The sequence below is a fragment of the Protomyctophum parallelum genome, assembly GCF_964188405.1.
Source record: "Protomyctophum parallelum genome assembly, chromosome: 7".
Classification (NCBI taxonomy): domain Eukaryota; kingdom Metazoa; phylum Chordata; class Actinopteri; order Myctophiformes; family Myctophidae; genus Protomyctophum; species Protomyctophum parallelum.
In genome coordinates, this window is record NC_139705.1 from 41742818 (window position 1) to 41766457 (window position 23640).

At 44.1% G+C, this 23640-nt stretch overlaps 1 protein-coding gene across 3 annotated transcripts in view; it reads right to left on the minus strand.

Moving 5' to 3' along the window:
• The window catches only part of LOC310861663 (protein bicaudal D homolog 2-like), a 73299-nt gene that overhangs the window by 33187 nt on the left and 16472 nt on the right, over positions 1-23640 (minus strand). For all 3 annotated transcript variants that reach the window (XM_083769214.1, XM_083769213.1, XM_083769212.1), the window contains exon 2: positions 8619-8831. In XM_083769214.1, the coding sequence (XP_083625340.1) occupies positions 8619-8831 (213 nt within the window). The remainder of the gene's footprint in view (positions 1-8618; positions 8832-23640) is intronic.

The following is a 23640-nucleotide window of genomic DNA, read 5'->3' on the forward strand; positions in this document are numbered from 1 at the left end:
CGACTACCATAGAAAAGTCCTAGACAGGGGACCGGATGATAGTGGTGGATCCTGTGCCGCTCAGTTCAGAGAACATGGAAGCGGTGTCCGGAGACTCCAAATCGATCGGCCTTAGCGGAAGCAAAGCGCCAAAGACACCAACATCTTTTTCTAGAATTTCTACCCCGTCCACCTCCAACACTTCCGTGGACAGACTCTCCCACCCACATATACACTACATACCGGCCTTCACAGTAGGCACACAGACATTAAAAAAATTAACTGAATGGATGAGGAGAACGGATCCTTGATTCTTTCGCGGTTGCCATGATGATCTAGGTCAGCAGGTCAGGGGTCCAACCTCCTTCCAGTGACACACTGACTGGTCTGCTGCAGTGATTCTCAACCTTTTTCATGTCAAGGTCCACCATTTCCACATGAATTGGGTGGTCGCGTACAGAACAATTTATTTTGAATTGCTCTGAGAGTGTACAAATTAATTCTACACTCTCAGAGTTACAGACCCACGAGGGTCAATTTCGACCCCTGGTGGTCCCGAGGCTGAGAAACAGTGGTCTACTGTACCCATGCACTGTACCGTATGCACTGTACCCATGCACTGTACCGTATGCACCGCACCGACCTCCTGCTTTTTGCCAGAAATATGATTTTCAGCATTAAAACGGCTTTTGACGCCATATGCTGGTTTATCCAGCTTAAAGTCTCAGCAAAATTCTGAAATATTTCTCAATGCGTTAGAGCTTCTCAAAAATACCAGTTCTATAGAAACGGCCTAAAATCACGGTGGAAGAGTTTAAGGGTTTAAGAGTTTAACACAGCTACAGATTAGGTGTGTTTTAAGCATAGAGTAGAGACTTTAACAGAGAATCGGGCATCAATTTATTAATCCTTTCCTCTCTCTCCAGTTTCCTTCCAGTACTGCAGACTCCCAGTCGGCCCAGAATGAGATTACTGATACTGTATGACAACTCAGACAAGCTCAATATCACTCTCTCTATCTCTCTGCTGTTTCTTCAAGCTCTCTCACTCCACTAACCTCCATTTCGACTCAAGTGCTCGCTCTGTCTCTTCTCTTTCCATTCTCTCCCTCTATCCTCTCTCTTTTCTCTCTGCTCTCTCTCTCTCTCTCTCTCTCTCTCACTCTACTGTGTCCTCATGCTCTCTCACACCACTGACCTCCATTTCAGTCAAATGCTCACTGTTTTTCTCCCCCTCACTCTCTCTCCATTGCTTTTCCACTGGGAGTGTGTCAGTTGGCTTTTACAGTCGGCATATCGGCCCACAGTTGAATTCCTTCGTCTGGCAGGCAGACAGACACTTAGTCCCATCAGATCCATCACATTCAGGGGACAGACAGAAGCAGCTCTTTGATCTACATCTACAACCTCACGTCGGAATTAAAATCGGAACATCCCAGAAGATCCCGTGAAACAGTGTGTCTTCCACGTCAGCCCACCATTAAATGGGATGCAGCTGGGCAGGCAGGCCAAGGATGTGCTGTGATTATCTTCAAGAGAACCGAGGAGGCCCAGGCCGTAGCGTAACGGTCTGGGCACCGGACTGGTAATCCAGTCGCAGTGTGCCGCGGGTTCGACTCCCGGACCCGACACGGCCTTTACTGCATGTCATCCCCCCATCTCTCTCCCGTTTCCTGTCAGCCTACTGTCTGTCCCTTCAAAAATCAATAAAAGGCGTAAGCCGCAAAAAAATATATAAAAAAAAAAAAAAAAAAGAGAACCGAGGAGACAGCCCCCATTAACCACTTGAATCCTAACAATCCCATCGTGGGGTGAACATTTGGGGAAAATAGACGGATATTTTCGGGAAATACTAGAGTAGAGCCCTGAGGGACCGCCGGTCGACTAAGTATAGGGTTTAAATTGTTAACCACTTGAACCCAAGCGTCCCTATTCTGTGGGCCGAGAATCAGGCATCAATTTATTAACATGTTCTCCTCCAGTTTCTCTACTTGCAGATTGGCTATTCTCAGCGTAGAGATTCAGAGTGTAATGAGTGTAGAGTGAAATACTAGCGGAGAACCCCGGACGACTTCAGTCAAGTCGATTATTTCCAATCCCTTTTTTCTCGAATCTCCACAATCAACTAGTCATTATGCCAATGAATTCCTCCCACTGCCTTCCACTGCTGTTCTGTCCTACTGGCTCACCTGTCAGCGAGGAGCAGCCCCCCCACCGGGGGTACGTAGCTCCTCTGTCCTATAGTACTGTTCTGTCCTACTGGCTCACCTGTCAGTGAGAAGGAGCCCCCCACCGGGGGTACGTAGCGCCTCTGTCCTATAGTACTGTTCTGTCCTACTGGCTCACCTGTCAGTGAGAAGGAGCCCCCCACCGGGGGTACGTAGCGCCTCCGTCCTATAGTACTCCTCCCGTTCAACATCCCCGCTAGCCTGTAGAGTACGTGCATGGATAATCAACTTCACCATGCAACTTCCCTCCCCCAGAACACGGCCAACTGTATATACAGTATATGGTCTATATAATATAGACGCTTGTCCAAGCCAGATGCACTGCGGTGGAATTGGACAGGTACTTCACCCCTGCACCACCCGAGCACCCCAAATACTGTAAGCAGCTTATAGATCCTCTATTGTCAGTGTTCCGCACCGGCCAAACAACGAAATATAAATCAAACCTTAGAGCCGAGGAATAATGAACCTCTGGGGCTGTTAAGAGTGAAAGCAGATCTGCTTTTATCCTCCTCGTTGCCCGCAAATGGTGTCATTCTATACAATCTACCCACAATGCATTAGGGAAGGGGGGAGGTGAGACACAGTCAAGGTCATAAGGTTTTTCTGTTTCGCTCAGAGTGTGTGTGTGTGTGTGTGTGTGTGTGTGTGTGTGTGTGTGTGGGTGTGTTAATTTTGGAGCGTGGATTGTACGCCTGCTGAGAGCTGTTCACCATGTCATCGATCGAGCATGGAAAACTACTTGGTAGCCGCTGGATGGGAGGGCTTAAAAAAAACAAATCAAATATGACACGCTTTCAGCCGTCTCCTCTTCTAAGCTGAGGCCAAAAGACAAACTCCATTAGGGATCAATGGCAAATCTTTTAAATGTCTTTGGGAGATGGAGCTAAAAATAACCATCAATCTGACCACCCACAGTGATTGTTAGGCAGATTAAACAGCAGGCGAGAAAACATCTGGACGCTTAACCCATTTTGACATCCTGACAGTTTTCTGAAAAAGCTATGTTTCTATGTCAGTGGTTCTTCACCTACAGTAGACCACCTCCAGACCATCACAAACAAGAGGACACCATTTCATCCTAATTCACTCAACCAAGCTCATTTTCCTCCCTCTCCTATGACAGGTCTATAATCCCTCCAGTTGAAGGGTAATAAAGAAATTAGCAGAGATGCGTAATGGCCAAGAGCTCTATTCACAGTGACAATGAGGCGGGAAAAAACCCAATAACGTTTAACAGCTGAATGACTTCCTCATTACGGTGATTGACAAAAGAAGAGGGACCCACTGTACTGTAATACGGTTCAATCAATGGGATTGGTTGAGGTTGACAGCTGAAAACATAATTATGGCACAGGGACTGTACTGTATATGCACCAAGTTGACCCTAAAGCAGGGGTACTCAACTGGCAGACGGTGGTCCGCGACAGGACCGCGGACCACCTCTTTGCGGACCACCCAAAGAGTTTTAAGTTAATAATATAAATAACATCAGATGGTACATTTCTCATGTGAAATTGCTGCAAAGGCCCCCAAAATGTCCCCCAAGGGCCTCCAAAATTCTGGCGCGCGCTTTGCGCGCGCGCAGTGTGGCCTGCCAGGGCGTATAACTCCCGGCCTGATTTGGAGTTCCACTCCGGGCCTGCACTCTGCACCCCATTATTGGTTGGGTGGAAGGGGATCTGATTTGTATAAGCTTGGCTTGACCATACTAAACGGGCATAGAGCCCCGCTCTCCGAAGGACGCCGCGCATGGGACCGGACCTCGGTCTTATTCAAAAAAAAAATGTGGACCTTCATCATTTCTAGTTGAGGACCCCTGCCCTAAAGCATATCAACCTACATACTGTGAGATTTCTGAGTGATGCTACTATTGTGGAGATAATATAGATTCATGCAAAAGCGTGAATAGAAAGGAAAGAAAGGCCTGGGCCATGGCTCAATGGTCCAGGTACCTTGGCTGGTAATCCAGTCTGGCAGTGTGCCACGGGTTCGACTCCCGATCCCGACGGCCTTTACTGCATGTCTTCCCCCCCATCTCTCTCCCCATTTCCTGTCAGCCTACTGTCTGTCCCTCCATAAAAAATATAAAATAAAGGCGAAAGCCACAAAAGAAAAAAACATTAAAAAAAGAAAGGAAAGAAAGACAGCACTGATCCTTAGGTTTTTCACCGATCTAAATCCCTCAGACTCCGGCGAAGGGAATCCCTGCTGCTCTGTAGGGAGCTGTAGGCAGTCGTGTTCAGTGAAGACACACTCCGTCTCATCACATGAGATTGGATTTAATGGAGTCACGCACGTTAGTCTGCGCCTCTTTACAACGTTACTGCTTCATTGTGTGGGTCTAATCCTGTCGACTGCACCGTGGCACAGGGATGGGGCTGATCAGCCTCCAGGGCCTACGCTAGGCCTGTGGACCATAGGGAGAGGGTTATGCTTCAGCGACTACACGGGAGGATTATATGGTTTATATTTTGCAAACCATTAAAATCGTTAAACATTGACAATCCAGTTAACGAAAAGCTGTAAAAGCAATTGATTGTTGGCGTTACTCGTCTTCGTTCTCTCTGGTTCACACAAACGAAGAAAAACAGCACCCAGTAAAACATTAAATAAACCCATCAGCGGGGCTGTGTACTGGCAGAGAGACTGTACGCTCCAGTGATTGATGGTGATGTGTTTACCAGGTTCGGTGGGGTCAACAATGAGCCATTATCGTGTGGACTCTCACCAGCTTATGAACCACCTACCACAGATCTTTACCTTAAATCACATCAAGGAACATTATATACTGTAGTCTCCACTTCAAATAAGACCTGGGGCATATAGGCCGTGTTAAAGCCGTACTACTGCTCCTGCCACGTGCTTTACTCCAACTAGAGCAACAGTCTTTGTACATACAGTATGTAAGAGGAGAGTAACACAAAAGGCTAGTTAGAAGAACCCACCTGTCTGCTCCATTTCGTGACTAAATTGAGTCACTCAATATGATTAGCTGAGCAGTCCCAGAAAAACGTGGCGTCTGACTCTGCAGTCTGCACCACTGTGGCTTATTTACTCTCACTAAGCCTTTTCTCTCCCTCGTCCTTTTAAACCAATTTCATTCCCTTTCTCTCTCTCTCTCTCTCTCTCTCTCTCTCTGTCTGCCAGGCCGCAGCCAGGACGGTCTCCTCTTCTTCCCTCTGAAACCAGGGTGACAAAGGGTTCTTTCAGTGTTCCCGCGGCGCACGGGAGCCACAATGCCAGCCTCAGTGTCCCTGCGCCCACCATCCGGCTGCCACACTCGCCCCTCCTAGCACCACCCATACAAATGCCACTGGAAGTGTCATTATCTCCAATACACAAGAATGATTAGCACCCACGTCCCCTTGTATCTCATCAATCACAGCTGGCAGGAGGCCGTACGTGGCACTGCGTCAGTTACTGTGTGTGTGTGTGTGTGTGTGTGTGTGTGTGTGTGTGGTCACACAATGGTCACAGCAGCACCTGTCCCGCAGAATGACCTGCAAACGTGACACCAGCACAGCACCAGTGACTCCTGTCACTTATAGATATGCAGTGGAGACTGTGTCTGACTTAACCACATGAACTCTACTGTTCCAATTCTGGGATGAACAGATTGGTGAAAATATCCTAGAAGCTAGATTGTGAGCTTGCAGACCTGCTATTTTTGGCAAATATATTTAGCATTGAGGGGGGAAAAGTAGTAGTAGTAGTGTAGAGCCCTGGGACACTCGGGTCATCGTATAAGTGGTTAATAACACTGTTTCTAAAAACTGGGGACTTACCGGTCTCTCTTGATTTAATAAGAAGATGCTGAAAAGCACTTTATTGTAAATTGGACTTTTAGAGGAATTATGTCCTTTTAAATGAGGGATCATGTGCTCTAAGTGCAGGGAGTAATGGTTCTGGTGTGTTTGTACAGAAGAGGCTTAGTCGGCACATCAGAAACGGACCCTGGTTCACAAGCGAAACGAGCGCCGTTTGGAAAATCCAAATAAACTGTCACAAATCAAGCCAGTCTGTCTAATTCCCACTAAGACGATAGCACCCCTAGTCCTATTTGCAGTGGCAAATACGTAAAGCAAATGGAGTCGTGTGGAGTCGAGTTGAGTTGGAAGCATGCAGTGCTGGAATACAGACTCTACTGCCTCTTGTTATTAGCTGATGATTCCAAACATGTCCTTAATATTCTAGTCTTAACCTGGCCTGTCAGAGGCGTCTTTACACATCAAAGACACATACATCTAAGGAAGTAGTAGAGCAGCGCTCTCTCATCTCTCCATCAGGCTGGTTCAAAGCCCCCGAACGGACCGCTCTCACAGGGGGGAGACCTTTGGAGACCTGTTAATTCAATCCCTTCATCGCCACATACAGTGGTTACACACACACACACACACACACACACACACACACACACACACACACACACACACACACACACACACACACACACACACACACACACACACACACACACACACACACACACACACACACACACACACACACACACACACACAGTGCTCTATAATTCTCTTCAAATGAGGTCAATTGGCTTTGATTGGAAGTGACAGCACAATGCAAAGGGCTGGCAATGGTTCAGGAGGTAGAATTGCCACTTAGGAACCGGAAGGTTCCTGGTTCAATACCAGGCAATTCCTGACTTCACGCTGAAGTATCCTTGAGTAAATCACTGAACCCTGTTCATTCTGATACCGATGAGGTTTGTTCCTTGTATTGTTGCCTGCCTCTGTGTGTGTGTGTGCGTGTGTGTGTGCGTGCGTGCGTGCGCAGTAAAGCACTTGGGATTAAGGCGCCTATAGAAAATGCAATAATTTACCAAGACAATGTCTAAAGTGGGGCACAGACAATAGTGGTTTCCATTATGATGGATGGTAATGTCTGAGAGGGTAGAATACATATGAGTGCTGGAAGGGGGTTAAGTTGAGGAATTTGTGCAGTGATTCTACAATGGACGGGCTGGAGCCCCTTTACACTTGGTTGCGTGCCGTATACAAGCTCATGACCAAGTATAAATGAGCCAGGCAGCGGTGGACCTATATTTGTACATTTATTAATTGAAAACATTTAAAGGAACTGTACAAATGTACTAGTACTTCAGGAGGACTAAAGCTTTCAATTGAGGAGGTTCAAAGTGGGCAAAACAAGATGCCTCTGTTTTTTACTAACCCTCTAATCATTACTCTACCCTGAAGACACCACACCACAACTGAACACATGGAGCCTGTTCACCCGCTCCCCTCCCACTCACCACAAGTTCCAAAATTATGAGGGTACAGTACGCATGAATGTTCCTGCCTGGGGTCACTATCACAGCGCTGATGATAAGATCTCGCATTTCTCTTTGGGAAGTAAAGCTATATCAGTGCTAGTACAGACAGGTCATAAGTATTAAGAAATTAAGAAGTTATATTCAATTTAAAGAGGACTACATGACTGAACCTTATGTTGCATTTAATTTAAAAAGAGGACAGAGGTCCCTCGGTCCCTCTGTGCCCAGTTAAGATCTGGTGCTTTACCTCTGGCAGTTGAGGTTGGCAGATATACTGGCGTTCCTGAGGAGCAGCGACTGTGTGCTCTTTGTGACCTGGGAGTTGTAGAGGATGAGTTTCATTTTGTTTTCTATTGTTCACTATACCATGATTTAAGAAACGTTTTATTTAAAAAAAATCAGGATAAGAACCCAGATCTGTTTTGGATGTCTGAGTGTTTTATGTTAAATTGGTTGTTCAGTAATGAAGTTTTTGTTTTTGGAAAGTTTGTAGAGAAAGCATGGCAGTTACGTTGGAGAACGATGTATCCATGAGTAACTGTCTATTTGTGTATATGTATTATTATATATTATGTACAATTTTGTGAGTGTCTTGTAAGCCCGTGCGGGCTGGGCATCTTATGATGTAGGACACTTTAATAAAAACTCTATCTATCTATTATAGGTAGCTGTATCAGCTTACAGCATGTACCCTACAACAATAGTGGCTCAGGAGGTAGAGTGGCCTCGGTTCAATCCAGGAACCTTCCAATTTTAACCCCAAACTGCTTCCAATGAGTAGCTTGGCACTTATGTATGGTTTCTTCCATCGTTGTGTGTGTGTGTGTGTGTGTGTGTGTGTGTGTGTGTGTGTGTGAAGAGGCCAAGAGGGCGAATGTTAATGCACAATTGCACATTATAAAGCACTTTAGAGAAAGGCCCTTTATAAATGCACCATGTACCTGTACCATAACCGGCTGAATTAATTCAAAGTCAGATCAGATAACATGGCTGGCAACAAGAACATGGCTGGCAACATCAAAGAGACATGACAACAAATAAAAAATAAAATGTTGTTCTCAAAATGTCAAACAATTTCAAGAGACTCAGCACTCCGGTTCTGAAGCCTGGTCTTACCTCTCTCATCTCCTGGGCGATGGTAGCCAGGCGCTCGTTCTCAGACTGGGTGTTGGTGAGGATGTTGCGAACCTGTCGGACCTCGGCCTGTAGCTCCAGAACCCTCTGTTCGTAGTAGGCCTCCTTAGAGGCCGACTCCTGGATCAGAGACTCCTCACGGCTCTCCCCATCTGCTGCCACCTTCCTGTGGTTGGAGTAGGCGTGTCCAAAGGCCTGAAGACACAGAGATGCTGGTTAGAAACTAAAAGATGTTCAGGGAGGGAGAAGACTACTTTGTAAATGATATGAGGGAAAACACAGAGATATAGAAATATACTGATTTCAAAAGCTTCCGAGTTCATATTTCATTTGTCCAGTTGCTTGCAAATCGCTTTAATTCCTGAGGTGATATAGACCTCCTTAAAGCATGCAGTAAGCTCAGCGGTTAGCTGGATAATGTCAGTTAATGGCTGCCACAGATAAGGATTGAAATATCAAAATAGCAGGATTGCAATGACCAAAGCCTTGCTTTGTGTTGCCAGATTTTTACTGCATTGGCTCAGCTGGGACTCAAAAGCTATCCATGCATACTGTGAAAGGAGGCTTCACACAAAATACAAAAAGTCCCAAATTAAAGGTCCCAAATCTACTCGAGAGAGATAATCAGACGCCCACCAATCTGGGATGCATTAACCCCCCCAACCCCAAGCTCCCAGCAGGGCACCAGACCCTACTGCACGTGCTCAGTAGAGACTCCACAGATGGAGAGACTCCACAGATGGAGTAACAGGAAAAGTGGGACAAAATCCTGGTAAACCCACCAACTTAGGCCCACACTGGACACGACCTCTTGATCAATGACACAGTATGTGGTCCATATAAGAAAACAGCATCCCTATGTGGGCTATACACAGTATACACAGTATAGCTCACATACACATCAGACTTTGTTTTTTACACAGGATTTAAGTTACCGACCAAGGATACAGGCTTCTAATTTCCTCTATAGAGATGTGGAGTGTGGGACAGTAATGTATTGTGTCGACAGTGCTCACGTGCCCTGGTGAGAATGTGTAGTATGAGGGCTGGTTTCGCTATTAACAGCTCTTCCCTTCAACATTGACCTTAATTTGTTAATGGATCACAAGGCAGACGCACTCAAACAACACACTGCAAAATGACCAGAGGAAAAAAAGGGAGATAAAAAAAGAGTCATAGAATCCACCACTGCAACAGAATGTAGGTTAGGCTACATTCTAAGAATTATCACCCCATGATTACATATTTCATGTCCAATCCTGTAACCAGCAGTTGGCCGTTCAGATTCCCATCTGGTCCCTCAGCATGAGTCACGCACACACGCTGGTCTGGAATCACCTGGGGAATGTGGGCTCGTTAAAAGCCTCCACTCTACCGCATGTGACTGACTGACGGACGCTGGATTTTCTCGGGTCAACAGTGGTTCATTTTAATCCCAGTAATTCCTTCATAAAGAGGAAATCATGGGCTTGTGGAAATTATATTTCTGAACCTGACCTACTTCAAGGACTTACAGGAAAAACAGGAAACATGTAAAACTAGCTTAGTGGGTTAGTGAAACATGACATCATGGCTTGTGCATGCTGGCTCGTCAAGCTCTCATGCGCCGGTCAAGATGGATTGAGCAGCGCACGTTGAACACATGGACTGTTTGCTTAACCACAAATACTAAGTATGTTGACTGAGACAGCATCCTGTGTCATATGGTCTGCAGCAATGTTATACTGTATATCCTTTTATTCAGCTTTTCTTGGGTTTCTATTTTATTTGTCAGCTATTCACAGTTTTGTTTATCATACATACATTTCCCGCCTTTTTTACACCATGGTTAACACAGCCCAAGTTGCAACGTGTTGCATTATGAATCACTGGTGTGGACTGGGCTTTTTAGGGTCCACAAGGCATTATTTATCTTTTGCAGTGGACAACTAGTGCCTATATCCTACTCACTCTCATGTTGCTTGAGATTCCGCGTGTCTCCACTGAGTTTGGAAAGTTGGCTTTCAGGTTTTGTGAAGGTACTTGGAACACCTTACATGGTTTCATTGGTTTGCCTATGTAGGTCACTAGGCCACAGGGTTTTGCTAAGTCACTTTCAGTCGGCTATATCAACTTTGGTCAATATAAATGGCACCATTAGCGACCAGCGTTAAGCTAGCTATTGTTTTGGTACCTGTGTTTTGGTAGTTTATGGTGCATCTTCCCCTTGTGACACTAGAGTGAAACTATGGTCTAACTCCTGTGTTCGTTGGCAGAACTACCTTAGCATGTAGACCTGTGTGTGTCTAATGTTCTTTTCCTAAATTAATCCTGACGTCACCTCCACCTTGAAAAATGGTTTCCTCTTGCCTCATCAATTACAGACTGATCCAGAATTCCACAACAGTTGTCTGTTAGAGGCTTACCGCGAGTTATTCTCTCGGCAGAACCCACTAGATGCTGACTTGTGATTGTGATTCCATTCCGTCACTGGAATATAAATGACGTAATTCGGTTTGTGTCACCACCACGTGAGATTACACACCGCGCGACGCACTCACTGACCCACATGGCTCGATGAAAACATCAGCTGATTGTCTAGTCTATCGTATCAATGTCATCACAACCCCCCCCTGCACCCGCCACGTCTAATCCATGTTCGTCATTAAGGGAAAGAGATTAACCCAATCGGAAAATGGGGGAATCCTATCATTCTAATCTGACACGTGCCAGAGATAATGGGTCAGTCTGATCGTCCACACACAGCGTCTCCATCTCCTAATGAGCAGCACCCCAGCCAAAATCTGCTCACCCAAGCCTGGTAGTCCCAGTCTTGTGATGGGTCTGACACGCGTGTCCACTACTATAATCCACTAAATGATCTGGTGACCCAATCTATAATTCATCTCCATCCCGCCATGTGTTGCGTCTACAATTGAGCCTATGAGTGTAGATTATGAACGTGCGAGGAGGCTGATGAAGGACAAGTTACAACAGGGCGTTAATAACGAATTGTACCGTTTTGGATCATTGGCAACCAGTTATGTGAAGCCAGATGCAGTATTTTGGATAAAGATTAGAGCCCCGATCGACGGCAGATAGACCACCACCGATTATCGATGAGAACGAGAAGAGAATTAACTATTAACCTATTTTGGGCGGGAACCCCTTTTGGTGTTTTTTTAAACATTGTTATAATTTAGCTATTGACCTCGGGAGAGGATTTTGAAGATATTTTGAAGATAAATTTCAAGGTCAGGCCTAAATTGGTTAACCCATTAACAATATTCCCAAATTAGGGATGCCAGGTGTAAAGTGGTTAAAAATCAGAAAACGAATCGGCTGTGAGTACTATAGACGAATAACAGTTCACACTAATTATCCATAATGTATACATTATGGATAAGGGGTCAGGACAACTAGGCCTTTTCGTGGAGGGGTCAAAATAAATGTTGGACTGTTATTCGTCTATGGTACTCAAATTTAAAACATACCCTACAAAAAGATGAAAGGTCATATCTCTCGGTCTTATGTCTCTGATTCCAGATCAGTGCATAAATACATCACAGGCTGAGGTCAGACACACACAGACACTCTGATCCCCGCCATGCGTGTAGACCCCTTAATGCACCCCTAGAGCAGAAGAGCGCTGATCAAGGGAGTCCACTAATTGGATGATCGGTCAGAAAGGGGGTGTCTGATCTTTCGCCACTTCCTGTTTTCCTCCCCGTCGCTCTCGACATGTTCTCACTTCCCTCTGTGTCACTCAATCATTCATACCTTCACAGTCATACGATGAACACGAGGAATTGTGTAAAGTTCTGAACATCAAACGCTGGGAAAAACTATACTGTGATCTCGATTTCCTGGGCGGAGGGGTGGGAGAATTGGATGGGAGACGTCACCACCATCCAATTTCCATGGCTGGTGGTGACGTCCTGCATAAATGAGAGTTTCACCTCACCGTCACCTGTAACTGTGTTCTGTGTACTAGTGACACTAAAGCTGATTGATTGATTGATATGTCATGAAGCCCTGCTTTTGGTCAGACTGAATTAAATACACGCATTTCCTTTTGGGAAATGTAGACTGTCCGATATTGATATTTACTTTTGATAATAAAAATAAATAAATGTATGTAATGTATTCTGCTAAATTAGCCAAAATGTGTCCAAATAAATGTTTTACTTAAGAAATAGCAAAGAATAGCAGATATGCACATTCTCCGATTAGGGCTTTCATTTCCCACTCAAAGCAAACATTGATTTGAACAATGATGGTTTGTTTATCCAATTTCAAGGCATGTTCAGACATTTTTTGTCTAATAGACTTCTAATATTCTTAGATTAGATGTTGATTAGCGGTTGTTTAAACGTGTATATATAGACGTTTAACAACCGCTAATCAAGTCTAAAAAACTTTCATTTTTAGCCGTTTTTTTAGACGCACGTCTAATAGCCGTCTTTTGCTCAGTGGGGTTGTTATGTCTTGTAATCTGACCACTGCAGTGACATGGTTTAAAGTTCATGATTAGAGGGAAGGCCGAACCAGACCTGCTTTATGATCCGATCCTGCATGATCGCTGCTGCTGCTCGGGAGTGGAAGGGAAATGCTAAATGATATGTTCTGCAGGCTGTATAAAGCCTTGCTGGTGATGTTTCCAACAGCATGGATAGCCTACAGAGACCTTGCAAGGTCAGAGAGTTCACATTGGTTTCCCCTGCTCAAACTCCTCCCCCACAGTAATCCAATGAAGTGTGCAGCGCACAGAGGAGCTTTGGCTCTCTCCCTCTCTCTCTCTCTCTCTCTCTCTCTCTCTCTAACAGGTAGCAAGCAGATCAATAAGTGCAACCTCAGTAAAAACTCCATCTAAAATTCTATTTTCGGTTTCTGATCTGCTAGGAGAATATGTGTAGGGACTTATTTTCCCCGCATTGTGAGAACAAAACAGAGATGTCTCCGTAGATAGGCCTGCTACACAGCATTGTGGGAATGTATACCGATGTCTCCAGAAGGCGTACTGCACAGCCTTTTGAAGTACAGGATCAAACCAACACAAGCGTAAAAAGCTAATCCTTCTCCTCTCTCTTCTCCTCCGTTTCCACGTGGCTGTGTACACCAGCAGCATTTCAATCGATATCAGTGTTTCTGCTTTTACAATCATTGCCTTTAGGCCCTAAAGCCCAATTAGAAAACCACTCACTGTAGGTGGATCAATCACTTTGAGATTTGGACAATACCTTAAAATCTCCCTTCAGTTTCCTGTTGTCTGGCAGCTTGGCTGTCCTCGACAACAGAGAAACCAAAACCTGCAGAACAAAGACCACAAGAAAAGGCAGACGGGACGAGATGGGGGAGAGAACAGAAAAGGTCCAAACAACATCCTTGTTTTGGGGGGCAAAAAGAAAAGACCTGCACCTCCCATTCCAACACTCACAGCAGACAAGTCTTTTGTCAATGAATGATTAGGTTCTTGGTAAGCCAGTGATAACTCAGTTGGAGTTGTTTGGAGGGGCTGACAGATTATCATCTTGTCCCGGGCCTCGGCTGTAAGCTTCCATTGTGATTTATTCAGACTATGACAGCGGCAGGAAGGAGACAATAAAAACACTGAGTTGCAGTGACTTTGTTGTTTTGACATTGGGTAGATTTCTGGCCAGCAGCCAGAAATAAGTCACTTAATCACTGTCTTAAACCATATTTTATACTTCAGCTATTCAAAATATCAGATCAAAGCTCAAGATTAGGTGTAACCCTAATTGAAAAACAGAGACGCCAGGGTGAAAGTGGTTATACAGACAGACACTGTGCACGAGGATGCTTATGCACACCATGGGCCGCGTGCCGGCACCACTTTGTGCCGGCCCACAGGAGAATAAACTGAAGAGGGAATCTTGAAAAAGCAAGAAAGTGGCACACGCTGATAGCCAAAGTGCCAATATTTTATTAGGAATTTGGGATGCAGAGTAAGACATGAATACAACGTTTCGGCAGTTAAGCCTACATCAGGGAATCAACAACAAATATTCACAGATTCATGTTTTGTTGGGAAAATTTGTTATTTAAATTTAAAAGTCAGCGGAATAAAGTCCCAAACCCTGGCAGCTCATGTAAACCGATCCTTGCTGATTTTGAAGCTGAAGTGCTATCACAGTATTTTTTACAAGGCCAGTGAATGCCCGATAGGGTAGAACAGAGGTCATGCTTACCTAGCAATAATAAACAAACGCAATCCGCTAAATGCAGCCGTGTTCAGAAACGTGATATGAGAATGCACGTGTCAATGCCCTTCGTACGAGCATTGTGTCGCTAGAGGGTGGGCTGAGGCTACGGCAGGACAATCTGACGACAGTTTATGAGAAACAGAGTTGGTTGTTGTGTGGAGATTGAACAATGCAGTGTTGTGTTTGTTTCCTGCGGGTGGCGGACCGACTCATACATGAAGTCAGGTCACATTGCATGCCAAGAGAGTGACTCAGGGCTGGTCAGTGTGTTAACCACATGAACCCTGGCGTCCATATTCTGGACATTCTGCGAAATTAGACGATCTACGTAGAAGACTACAACAAGTCACAACTTGATTGTCTATTTTCGGCGAAGGGACTTGGTGTAATGGGAAAAAAGGAGGGGGGCCCCTGGAGGACTCTGGTCTACGACATATACAAGGTTTAAGTGGTTAAAAGCCAACACCGAGGAATGAGGGAGGAAGAAAGGGATGGACGATGTGTGTGTGTGTGCGCGCGCACGTGCGTGTGCGTGTGTGTGTGTGTGCGCGTGCGTGCGTGCGTGCAGGAGTTGTTTCCTGCCTCGTGCAGACGTGCACCATCCCTCACATGGAGCCATGGAATCACAGCGGTAAACACAGCAAACATCCTTGCCCCTCTCTCTGTTTAATTCACAGGCCATCGCTCAAACAACACACAGAGATACATTCATAGTCATACACCCATTTTCACGTGTGTTTATTAATCCTATATTTAGCTGCCCGACCAGCGACCGTCACCATCTGCTTACAATAATGGATCATCTGTTTTTGTGTTCATATGTTGTTCTGGAGTTGAAAAGAGCTTGTTGTATAACATGCAGTGCAGGGTGGCTTTAGCTTACTGTACATTCAACTACCACTCTGAAAACCCTACAACAGTGTGTGAGATCTATTATTAGAATGCAATCAGAAAGAACATGGAGCGACGACGATAATAACACAGAGGTGTTGATCGATTGATTCATTCACCGTCCACCGATTCAAATCCTCCTCCTCTCCCTGCTGTCTCTCATGTCACTAGATATCAATGTAGAACATAGTACATACATGTTGGCAGGATGTTCTGTGTAAATAAATAATTTTCCACCAGAGTGCTTCATGTAATTGTAGTTTACATAAACGCAACTGTCTGATTTCACGATCACATTTTGACAGAAAAATAGAGAGAGAGGCTAGGGGAGAAAGGGAGAGAGATATGCAAAGGGAAATGAGATTGAGGGTGGAAGACATTATGCCTGATTTATACTTATAGTTGGATGCCAGTACAGCGAATAGCAGATCTGCAAGCTCACAAAGCATTGCATCACAATATGTTGCAAGCGACTAGTTCTGCCATTTTCGGTACATGAGATGCGCAACCAAGTACAAACCGGGCATTAGATATTGTCTGACACAGACCCAGATTGATTCACTGTGTACAGCAGAGCACGTGCACGCACGCATACACACCCACACACAGTCACACACAAAAACTCCATTTCCAATTTTCCCCTGCAATAAACCATTCTGCACCAGCCATGTTGAGGCCTGTTCTGCTCTCCTGAGACGAAGCCAGAAGAATGCATTGGTAGCCTCGGGTCTTCTCCTTGATGCAGAAACCTGGGCCAGAGTCACAGCGGCTCTGCACACAGGCTGAGCACTTCTATACGCCAGAGGCAAGGAATACACCACAGAGAATATCAAGGAAGAGATGCTCAGGTGAAGGAAGCACCGCACACTAAACATCCTGGAATAGAACCATATACACACTCCAACAATAGAACTCCTACAACACTGCTTTTCACAAAGTGAGCAAAGCTTACAGTGAGACAGAAACAGCACAACTATATTTTCAAAAATAATTAAAAAATCAAGAAGGTTGCCGCTTTGTCAGTCATTATTCATAAAGGTACAATCAGCAAAATAGATTATTGGGCCACGATTCAAAACAAATTAGCTGTTTGTTGTTTGGCTTTGCAGTTGCAGAATAATAATAGAACATCAATGTCTGTCTTTTTCTGCCCACTCTTTTCTTTTTATCCTTCTGAAATGTACAATCTGAAGTGATATTGCCCTGTTGCCCCTGTTTAAGTGTGGACTTGATGTCATATGTAGCTCATCTAAAGAAAAAGGACTATACAGAGACATTGGAGATGGAGCCACTTGGAGGGGGGATGAGGGAGGGAAGAGGGGTGGGGAAAAAATAAATCTTGGGAATTGCACTTGTGTCCTATGTAAAAATGCTATCTATAATGTATTGCTTTTTCCAAATAAAACAATAATTTAAAAAAAAGACATCAATGTTAAAGATGGAGTGCCACAATTTTTGTATTTTTCCAGCTTTTCATGTGTCTATGGGGTGACAGTACTTCATTAGACACCCTGGAGTCGTTTTTATGTGCAATGGTGTAATAACTTTGTATTTAGGGTTTCTTCCTGGAGGCTGAACACTTGACGGTCAAACGGGCCAATGAAGTAAACACGGATAGTGTGACGTAAAAAAATTGCACGCACACACGCACCTCCCCCCTATATATATTTTTAAATACGACAACCTCTGTGGGCGGAGCTGCCTGCCACATGAACTGAACGGCACAGCCAGTTTGCTGCTCTGTGCGGCAGATTTTCAAACAGTCATTTCACACATTACCAGTTCACAGCAGAGCAGACTGTTTTCCGTTAGATTGGAAGCAAGTAAATGTTCACGTCGGGTCCTCAGGATAATCAAGGAAACCACAACAAACCAGCCTTATATAGCCTACCTGCTCTGCTGTATAGTTGCTCTTGTTGTTCTCAAGGAGTAGGTTGTTTCTTTTATAATCACAGTGGTCGGGCTTTGATACAGAGTGTAGTGTCACAGTGCATGTGCATTCTTGATGGCTGTTGTAGTCAATATGTAGGTCCTAATACTTATACGAGGCTGTAAAGTCAAGAATTATAATCTGTTGTTGTGTCGCGCTGGAAGTCATGTTGCCATGTCTGGCTATTACAAGCGACTTGGGCTTGTTTTCATATAAGTAACTTTCAGGGGAGATGTGGTTGACTTGACCAATGGTTTATGTGAAGGACCCTCAAATTAATATGTTGTTAAAAGGATTGGTGTTGTTGAAACGTTTTCATAAATATTCAAGGCAATATCTGTGACTTATTTTTGTGGACTTGGCCGCTTGTTTCTTTAAATCTGGCGACTTTTGCTCAATGCAGTCAGAAGGAACATTCATGTTGTAAATTGAGTTTGATCAGAGCAAGAGTGGAGAGTCTTCTGTCCAGAGCATCATGTGCCTAGGGCAGTGCAAGTGTTTTGGACAGTTTTAATGCCAGGGTGCTTAGCTGGAGGAAATCAATAGCCTACAATATATTGGCAAATTAATAAAATTATTCATGCTAAATGATCTATCAAATTAATTGTTTCTGCTGTTAAACTATGATTTAATTGCATGATGAGCTGAGCTGATTGTGACAATAGGGTCAATATAATTGGAGGAAATAAATAAATGATTATAAAAAAAACAGAAAAAACAGATCTGATATGGTATGGATGCGTGGATTATATGCCTATACATGGATGGTGGCAGTATAAGTGCATAATGGTGCTTATACGATATCTCAGAAATATGGGAAGTGTTCACTTCTAACATTCACAAAAACATGAGTTCTTGTTACATTACAGACACCAATTTGTCATTTTGTAAACAAAAGGGCAGAGCCATGGGCTGTCCTTTTATAAGGAGGGGGAGGGACTAGGACAAGTGGGTGGTCTTAAAGGAGGAGGCGGAGGGACTTGATTAGGTGGGTGGTGCTACGGTTAAACTCACGCATACCTAATGAACTGGTGGGTGTGTCCACATAAAACCATAATTTTAACAAATACTGTACACTTTTTTGAAAAAATTATACCTCATATACACCTAAATACACCTGATGATCATGTTTAAGTGTGGAAAAAAATCACGGCACTCCATCTTTAAACAACATCAACAATAATAATAAAACATTGATCTTATGCTGAACTGCCCCCCCCCCCCCCACAAGGGCATGAACTAAAACCAGTATCATCCCTGGAGGAACAGGGTGGAGGCAAGGGCAGGAGAGGGAGAGGGAGAGATGCTGGAGGGTTTGGAACCACGTACTGGGATCCTCACTCACTCACATCTCACAAAGTTACAGGTCTGTACTAATCAGACTCTGGAGGCACACTAACACGCCTGACTGAGAAAACCATACACAACCACAGAAATGAGAAAACATCAGTACAGTCTTAATTATGCTCACGTTGCAGCGTTTCGGTGATACACCAGCCCAACAGAGCTGTTCTCTGCCAACAGGCTGTTATGCTTGATTAATACTACGTTGCACGCCAAGTTCAGGCAGCATTGCATGTGTGATGGGTTGTCAGCTTGTAGATTGCTTTAAGATCGTTGCGTGACAACGTTTAATCAGGCTCATCAACACAGTACGTTTGAAATGGGGCATCAATAGCCGAGTTTTTGTGGTGTGTACAGCGTACAACATGGTGACGCTGCCTGACAAAGTCACGGACCATTTTCTGCATGTTCCTCCCGGTATCCGGAGAACTCGCCAGTTTACCAACTCGCCGAGATTTAGTGCAATTTAGTTTGACTTCACCTTCATTTAAATTGCATTGAATTGAGAGAGAGAGTATAGTTGTTTAGAGTTAACACTAGAGAAAGTAGGAATGCTAAAAGTTTAAACATCAAAGTACCGAAACAATGTAATTCATTAGTAAACAATTCCTGAATTGGTAGGCCTACTTATCATTGGTATTCACCTTTTTTATCATCATTTAGCTGACCATTTAATTGCACAACATAATAACTATAACATCTGTGGGTTTGACACACTACACTGATGAAGACAGCATCTTAGCATAACGGTGAAGACATTGATGAGACTTGGTAAACTGGCGAGTTCTCCGGTATTCTCACTCCCCTAATCTCTCACCTGGTTTCCTGTACTGTCAGGCAGAGAAGCTCCCAAAAGTAATTTAAAAAAAATGAATAAATCATGTTTTATTCAAACTTTGTCTGTCTAGTCTAGTCTACTATTAAGCGTGATGTACAACAGTATAAATGATTCTGCTTTAAGTAGGCATTAAGCCAAGTCAGATGTCATGTTCAAAGTAAAGCACACTGCTCATCTATATTCAACATTATGTCTACACTGACAGCAATGGGGTAGATAATATTCATGTAAAGCATACATTATTGTGTGAGTGTGTGCGTGCGTGTGTGCGTACGTGAGATTCCTATGTAATTAGTACTAAAAGCAGTCATTATGGGTTCTGGACGGCGGCAAAATCCTCAACACCTGCATGTGGCTGACAACATGTTATCTGTGGGAGGACATGAGTGGGGCGTCACCTTTACGTGGTATGGAATGTTTCATTTAGCCAGCGAGGGCCATTTTCATTCCAGAGAAAATGTAAAGTGAAATGTAAGCCACTAAAACAAACCATGTTCTAAATTCTAATCTATGATGATAAACATTTACAAAGCCACCACAGCTCTGCAGAGTAAGGCAGTTTTTTCTGAGAACGTTGGTCTTGGCTTACAAGTTCTTGGTTTATTGACATAGGAACGCTGGAAGAGGGCAAATCACAGCACACACTTCGTAACGTGCCAAGCGATGTTATTTGCCGAGCGATCGAGGACGTGAACCACGCTATTGTTTTTCAACCGTACATTTGAAAAACAAAAGACACCACTATCAGTCCATGAAATAATAAAGAGGCACATGTTTGTGGAGTCTGTTTATCCATTATATTGTTTAGCTGCTAAATCTGTTATTGAATGGAGATAAAAGCCAGGGTCTCAAGGGAGAACCACACTCAATAGGGCTGATACACTGCAGCACCATATCGGTGCCCGGCTGTGAAATCTGCTTTTCTTATCTCAGCTATGCTCCGTACCAGCTCTGGACAAACAGGACCTCAGCCATTTGCAATGCAAATAAACTCCTTATCTGCCAGGCCCGAGTCTGCAAGGCCCTAGTATGGCATGTCGCCCTGTCTTCCGCCCCATCACACTCAGCAAGAGTCAGCAATAGTGAAAATAGCTGATCTACTAGGGATGTGTAAATGTGTCCAAAATGAAAATCGATTTGTATAATTCAATATTAACGATTAATCGATTAATCGTTTTTTTGGGGGGGGGGGTTTTACTTTTATTTTTATTTTATTTTTTTACTTATTTTTTTTAATGAACCCTACAAATAAAAAAAATCTTCCCCCCAAGGGGTACCTAAGTCAAAAAAGTTTGGGAGCCCCTGATGTAGTTGATTAACAATAATTGTAACTCTTGAGAGTTAATAAGGGTCCATTTGGTTACTAACTCCATCTTTTAAATGGGACCACTGGTGGTCCCTGGACCACTGTTGATCCAATTGATCACCATAGCAACCCCAGCCTAGGCCTGATTAGGTAAATTCCCAACACCTGCTAAATCCTCCAAACCTGTATATTGATTGGAATCAATCTCCACTCACACTCCTCTCATGCAGCTACACAGACACATCCCAGGCACACTTTGGTAGGCCTATAGCCCTGTCCTGTTTGGATGACAATATTGCCTTTCCAACAGATTTTCATTAAAAAAAAAAAAAAAAAAAAAAAAAAAAAAAAACGATTATCGATTATTAATTTTCATAATCGATTTCGGGTCCTATCAACGATAATCGATTAATCGGACCCATCCCTATGATCTACAAGATGTTTTATTTATTAGGGCTTAAGTCATACATTTAGAATATATTTGGGTACGTTTGGGTCCTGTGGAGATGGAAATTTCCTCTTTTTGGTCTTACGTTAAAAGGTTTGGGAAGTGCTGCTGCCTTGGTCTGCATGACTTTCTGTCAACCTCCACCAACCCCGAGAAAACAGCCGTTGTCATGGATACGATGCCAATTACAGTACAGTGACAGAGCGAGGTGCAGAGACTTCCTGTGACACAGATGGCTGTTCCAGGGCCACGTCCAACACAACCTGCTCTCCTCAATGCTGTTCAACCAGCATCTCTTATTAGGGCTGTCTGTCACAATTACACATTTAAGTTGACGATTAATTGTCACTCAGATACGATTGAATATATTTTGGCATTCAACATTTGAACATATGAATACAAGTTTGGTTTTTAGGCTTCATAATAACAGGGCAGATATGACAAATAACTTAAAGATACAAAGAAATTACTATCTACAAAACAAAACTCACACTTGTGTGAAGTGAGGGGCGCTCTTATCATACATCATCATTATACAGTACATAATCATATTCCGTGCTCAGCCAATCAAATCATGACATTCCATGCTACAGGCACACACACACAAAGCTGTGCATAGGAGGGGGCCGGGGCTAGCGCCCCTCAAAAATGTGAGAACATACAGCATGTCTGCATATATTTGGGAGTGGGTCTGCCTGCCGTTCTGACTTTACGCTGGAATTCTAAGTAAGTTCTCCTCGCTCACAGAACCTGTGCTGTTGAGCCAAGCCCTGATCATGGTAAACTGCCGTTCAAAGCCTCCTTTCTGGATTAGAGAGCATGTCTGCTCCCATATGATATGACTGCCACTGCTAAACACAAATCACCTCTTCCTGTTGGCAAGAAGGAGAGCAGCTGGGATGCAGCTGACAATAATAATGTGTGTGTGTGTGTGTGTGTGTGTGTGTGTGTGTGTGTGTGTGTGTGTGTGTGTGTGTGTGTGTGTGTGTGTGCGCTCGCACACACACACACACACACACACACACACACACACACACACACACACACACACACACACACACACACACGATTACATTACCTTACCATGTCCCAGGGCAGGAGCATATACAGGAAGGGGGAAAGAGGAAGGGGTGGGGTGAGGTCTCCAATCTCTGCATCTATTTGTTTGTTATTTTCACATGATGCATGCATATTGGCCAGCTGCAGTGATCATTTATAAAAAATGAATAACATGTCCAAGGCTGTAAGGAAGGAGTTCCTTTTCATCATCCTAGACATGTCCAATCAATCAGGGGGCAGCCAGACAGGAAGGGGGTGGGGCAGGAGAGGACCGTCTCAATGTCTGCACTCTGGTTTTGTTCTGTTCCTCATTGCTAACCTCAGGTGTTAAAGCTAAAACAAATATTACAACTGAAAGGTTTTGTTCTGCCAAGTACCAATCTGCCAATTGTGAAACAGGGTGAAAGGAGCCAAGGAGCCACCCCCCCCCCCCCCCCCCACTAGCACTCTGTTGCCTAAATCTAGGCAATCTAGCCTGTGAAATTATGTTTTGGCATTATCGTTTTAAACCGGCTATACGCTCCTGCTATCCTACTTACAGCCAACCACTAAAAAACTTTACTAAAGCCTTAGGGTTTATGGAAGATGCCAATTCAAATACTCATTTAACATTAAAATAAAATTAAAAAATATATTATTACTGCAGGGCTTGCCAGAGCCGCAGCCTCTATCTATATGGAATCCAAATGACTGAAATGAGTTGTGGCGACAGAGAACTTTAATCCATAACCTCCTTCTGTCCAGCACTCATCAAACTAAGCTAAATGAAACACATGTCCACTCCACTCAGCACCGCTGTCCCCATCTACCCTTTCCTACTCGCTCGTTTCCAAAAACGGGAGAGTGGCCCATTGCTCACACCCAGACACAGAATAATTACACTCTGTGTATATGAGACTGCATGCCACGAACAATCATTTCAGTTAATTTGTGTGGGGGGGGGGGAGATACATAATTATAGCCTTGAGTGTGCGTGAGACTTTAT